At 54.5% G+C, this 4,890-nt stretch overlaps 1 protein-coding gene across 1 annotated transcript; it reads right to left on the bottom strand.

Annotated features, from left to right (window-relative positions):
- Positions 1–664: 664 nt before the first annotated feature.
- Positions 665–4,185, bottom strand: C1qc (complement C1q C chain). The gene is made up of 3 exons (XM_057784590.1): positions 4,095–4,185; positions 3,622–3,814; positions 665–2,388 (listed from the first exon to the last, which is right to left on the bottom strand). Exons 2-3 carry the CDS (start codon positions 3,800–3,802, stop codon positions 1,832–1,834), a joined length of 738 nt encoding a protein of 245 aa, XP_057640573.1. The 5' UTR covers positions 3,803–3,814; positions 4,095–4,185; the 3' UTR covers positions 665–1,831.
- Positions 4,186–4,890: the final 705 nt, after the last annotated feature.

Below are 4,890 nucleotides of genomic sequence, written 5' to 3'. Positions count from 1 at the left end.
CTGCTCTGTGTTCGTGCGTGCATGCATGAATGCATGCATGCATGCATGTGTGTGCGTGCGCGCGTGCGTGCGTGCATACGTGCATGAATGCGTGTGTGTGTGTGTGTGTGCGCGTCTGTTCCCTTGCATGTGCATATGCATGCATCTTTATTTCCCTCTGTGCCCTCTTATTCCTTTCACAAACCTCTAGTGTGTCGCAGGACTTCCGCATAGGACTGCTCACAGTCCCATGTGGAATGCTGAACCGTGGACAGGTGACAAGAGCTGTTCTGGGGGCCATGGGACCATGTGCACCAGATTTACCTGCAGCCCACCTACTGCTGCCTTCAAACAAAAATCTAGTTTCATTTTAAATGTCTTTAGGCTGGTATTATATACTACCAGGCTTGGGAAACTGTGCTCTAAAGAGTCCTGAATTTGAAGTCCAACGAAAAGTGTTGTGGGGACTCGTGGGGGAGTCAGGGCAGGCCTCATGGAGGAGGTGATCTTGGTTGAAGGACATTGCCTGAAGGTGTATGGATAGCTTCCATAGAGTGAAGGGACAGCCAAGGTGGAGGCATGGGTGTGTGACGTGACCCCATGCAGGACGAAAGGCTCAAACTGGACACAGAACACTCATTCGCCTGAGTTGAGGATGATTTATTTATTATTTATTGGTGCCAAGGATGCAGGCTAAGCTGTGTCCTTGTGAGCCTCCTGTGTCAGGCTGAGAGCCCAGCTGACTGGGACTGCTTCTCCAAGACGGGGAGGCCTCCCTCATACCTCTGCCCCAGACAGTTGCTCTTTGTAATTTTTTTTTAAATATTTATTTATTATGGATACAATATTCTATCTGCGTGCATGCCTGAAGAGGGCACCAGACCTCATTACAGATGGCTGTGTGCTACCATGTGGTTGCTGGGAATTGAACTCAGGACCTTTGGAAGAGCAGGCAATGCTCTTAACTGATGAGCCATCTCTCCAGCCCTCGTTGTAATTTTTTTTAAGTGGTGTGTGTGTCAGGGGGTTATGTATACTATGAGTACAGGTGCCTGTGGAGTGCTGAAGAGGACATCAGACCCTTTGGAGTCCGAAGCAGTTGTGAGCTGCCTGATGGGAATGCTGGGAGCCAAACTCCGGCCGTCTGCACAGATAGCAAGCACTCTTAACCATTGAGCCATCTCCTCTAGCCTGACTATTGCACTTTGCATTTTCTGAAGTCAGGTACCCCCAGAGGCCTCCGTGGTCCTCTGAAGACTGCGGTGGCCAGCCCCTGACATCAGAAATTTTATAGATCAAACTTGACAGCTTAAGGGCAGCCATGTTTTAGAGAGCTTCCTGCGGCTCCTAGACTCTGTGTGCCTGCTGTCAGGGTGTGCTCCTCTCTGCTACCCACGTGTCCATGTTCATCTCAAAGCGGGAGTGGGAATATTAGGCACTGAGAAGGACTTGCACACTAGCTACTATGGGTTTCTATGGGCTCATTCATTTGTTCGTTTTTCAGTCGTTAACCTGCCCACGTCAGCATTCCTTAGTTCACCCCCAATCATCCCTTCACTCAGGACGAACTCACAGATGCAAAACTGTACAACCCAAGTTCAAGGCCTTCCAGTGAGAAATCCGGGCCACACATATTTCGTGACCTTTTTATTTATGTATCTCCCCACCTGAAAACCGTCTCAAGGTAAACTGCCACAGGAATGGTATCAGTAGGCGGTTCCTGAAGAAGCTGGGTCAGGACCCAGGCAGATCTCCTGGAGGAAGAGGTCAGCAGCGTGGAAGGGTCTGAGTGAGGATGGAGGAAGCCGAGGAAGTGAGGTGGGGGGCTGGGGGCTGGAGCCTGCCTGCCACTCTAGTCGGGAAAGAGCAGGAAGCCCGAGAAGACGCTGTCCGAGCCCTCAGTGCCCACCATGCCGTTGTAGTCGTTAACTTCCAGCCACACCTCATCGCCCCTCTGCTGCCGCAGCAGAACTCCTCCCGAGCTGACCTGCTTGATATTGGCCATGTGGTCGCAGAAGCTGGTCACCTTGGCATGGTTGTGGTACAGCTGCACGCACAGGTTGGCCGTCAGTGACACGTGGTAGACGAAGTAGTAGAGGCCGGGCACTTTGCAGGTGAACTTCCCTGTGCTGGTGTCATAGTCCCCCTGGGGGTTGGTGATGACAGAGTTGAACTTGACCAGGCCATTGGCCGCTGGGTACTGGGAGGTCTGCCGGGTGACGGTGAACACCGACTGGTGCTTCTGCTTGTACCGGCCCTCCTCACCTGGTTCCCCACGGGGTCCCATGGGGCCTGGATCCCCTGGCAACCCGAAGGTCCCCATGGGGCCATTTTTCCCACGATGGCCAGGCAAGCCAGGCTCGCCCTTCTGACCCTTGGGTCCTCGTGTCCCGGGGATGGCTGGGATTCCTGGAAAGAGAGCAGACAGGAAGGGATAGGGGGCAGGAAAGGGGACCCCAAGCCGGTTTGGCAGTGACCTCTTAGCCTATATTTCCCAGATGGCTCTGGCCAGGGGGAGGGGGCAGGGTGTGTGTGTGTATGTGTGTGTGTGTGTATGTGTGTGTGTGTGTCTCCTTTAGTCCTGCCCTTGGTCCATCCCTGTCTCACTTTCCAAATCTGTGGTGGAAGGAGAGGGGCCCTAGAGGCAGTGAAGGACAGTGGAACAAGAGCCACTATGTGACTTTGAGCCAGTTGCTTGATCTTTCTGGACCCCAGTTTTGACATCTGCAAAGTAGAAGCAAATCATGCATCTAAAGGATTTGGGCCTCGGTTTCCCCATTTGTAAAGCATGGCTGAGACGGTCATCTGCTCTGGGAGGTGAACGTACACCATGCTCAGAGAACACCAGAGCAAGGGGTTCACCAAGAGTATCACAGAACTGTCCCTGGCCAGCCTATGAGCAGGGTTTTCTAAAGTACAGCCCTGGGGGGGCCTCATGTGATCCCCTGAAGTGAGTAATTCCTTCCAGAGTCACAAGATTTTATTCTGTGGCTCAGAGGGAAGAGGGCCACATTCCTCTGTCCTCATGAGCTCTGTTCAGTCCCACCCAGCCTCCCTCATGCCCACATAGCACTGATCCCCCAGAGAAGTATGTTCACTTGGAGGAGGGATCACCACACCTGCACTCCCCTCCTCTCTAAGCCTAGCTGTCCACTCCTTTCCACAGCCCTTCCCTCACACCAGGACACCCATCGGAACATTCTGGGTAACGGTCTGGCCACCTGCCCCTTGCTTCTTGATTGACAGAGACCATCAAACCTGCCAGGTGCTTAATTTTGCCACATATGCAAACTCATTCAAAGCTGTGACACCCTGAGGAGCAGGGCCTACAGCGCCCGTGTCGCAGATGTGGAAACTAAGGCACTGCATGGTTAAGACACCTGTGCAAGCTGGCACAGGAGGTGGTGGGTGTGGCTTTGACCCTGCAGGTAGTGCACCCAGAACGACCAGGGTGGGGCACCTTTCCTAGGTGTCCACCTGCACAGTTAGCAGGCTGTTGCCTGCCCGTAGGGACAGGGCTTCTCCTTAACTCACTTAATGAGAACAACAAGCTACAAGGTCACCAGAGTCAGCTGGAGGCTGAAGCCTGGACTCTGAGGACGCAGGAACCAGCCCTGCCGAAAGAGAAGCCCACAGACTCACCTGGCTCACCCTTCAGCCCCGGGAGTCCATCATGCCCATCCTTCCCAGGAGTCCCCGGCAGGCCTGGTATCCCTGGGATTCCATAGCAGCTGGTGCTGGCCTGGCCCCTGAATGGCAAAGCCAGCAGAAGCAGCAGCAGGTAGAGTCCATGTTGGGGCTGGCAGCTGGGTCCTACATCCATCCTGAGGAGAGGCTGCGGGGTGAGGTAGGGAGGGGCTGGTACTGAGCTCCCCACTTGCCCTTTTTCCCCTCACTGCCCTGCCCCCTTCTATAGCCCTTCACCCTGGGGAGCCCACATCCATCCACAGATGAGGGTTGGGTGGATGATGGATGGATAGGGGGTAGTCGGGTCTCTCTAAGGCTCAAGACTGGGCTCAGCAAACAGAGCTAGTCCTTGTCCTATGGTTTAGGAAGGGAGCTGGATGTGGGGGGGATTGCATCTCACTCCCACCGGGGCAGGGTCCCAATCTCACCTGATGGTGTAGGGGACTTCAGGCCTAATCAAGGAGATGTCCTGTTCTCCCAGGCAGGAGGACAGAATGGACAAAGAGCTGCCCAGGGTAGGCTCTGGTGCCCCTCCCCCCACACCACCCTAATCCCACATCCTCTTTCCAGCAATTTCTCCTGACTTGACACTTTCTTTTAGGTTCTGAGCCAGGCTGACCACAGTGACACCTCTGTCCACCCCTTCCTTCCCTGGCCATAGGTCATGTGTGATGAAATGGGGAAGTATCTGCTGTCCCCTCATCCTGGGAACATGAGGGTGCATGCGTGCGTGCGTGCGTGTGTGTGCAAGTGTATGTGTGTTGCATGTGTACGTGCATAGACCTGAGCCCAGGGCATAGCTGCCTCCAGGGGCAGGGTGGCCATTGAATTTGTAGCCCCTCTTCAGCATTTGCCATGCCTGAGTCCCCATGTCCTTCCATCTCCCTGAGGGCAATTTATAGTCCCTCTTCCAGAAGAGGAGACTGGGGCCTGCCCTAAGTCACACACTGGATGGTTGTCAGGGTGACCCCTGTGCTCATCAACTCCCCAAAAACAAGCCTCACATGCAGCTGTCAAGGGGTGGGCTTGTTCTAGAAAGATCCACACACCCATTCCATTGTCAGGCTTGGGGAAGGACGCCAGGGTGAGCTTGCTTTGCCTCAGTGCATCGGCTGGTCTGGTTAGAGAGCCAGAGTCTCAGCTTTTCCTTGCTGGTGACTCCCTGATCAGTAGACACATCGCTGCTCTGCAGGCCCATTTCCCCACTGGGTGTGGGGAGCCAGG

This window comes from Chionomys nivalis, chromosome 11 (assembly GCF_950005125.1).
Source record: "Chionomys nivalis chromosome 11, mChiNiv1.1, whole genome shotgun sequence".
Taxonomy (NCBI): domain Eukaryota; kingdom Metazoa; phylum Chordata; class Mammalia; order Rodentia; family Cricetidae; genus Chionomys; species Chionomys nivalis.
The sequence above is the reverse complement of the archived record's forward strand: the minus strand, read 5'-3'. Positions and strand labels throughout refer to the sequence as shown.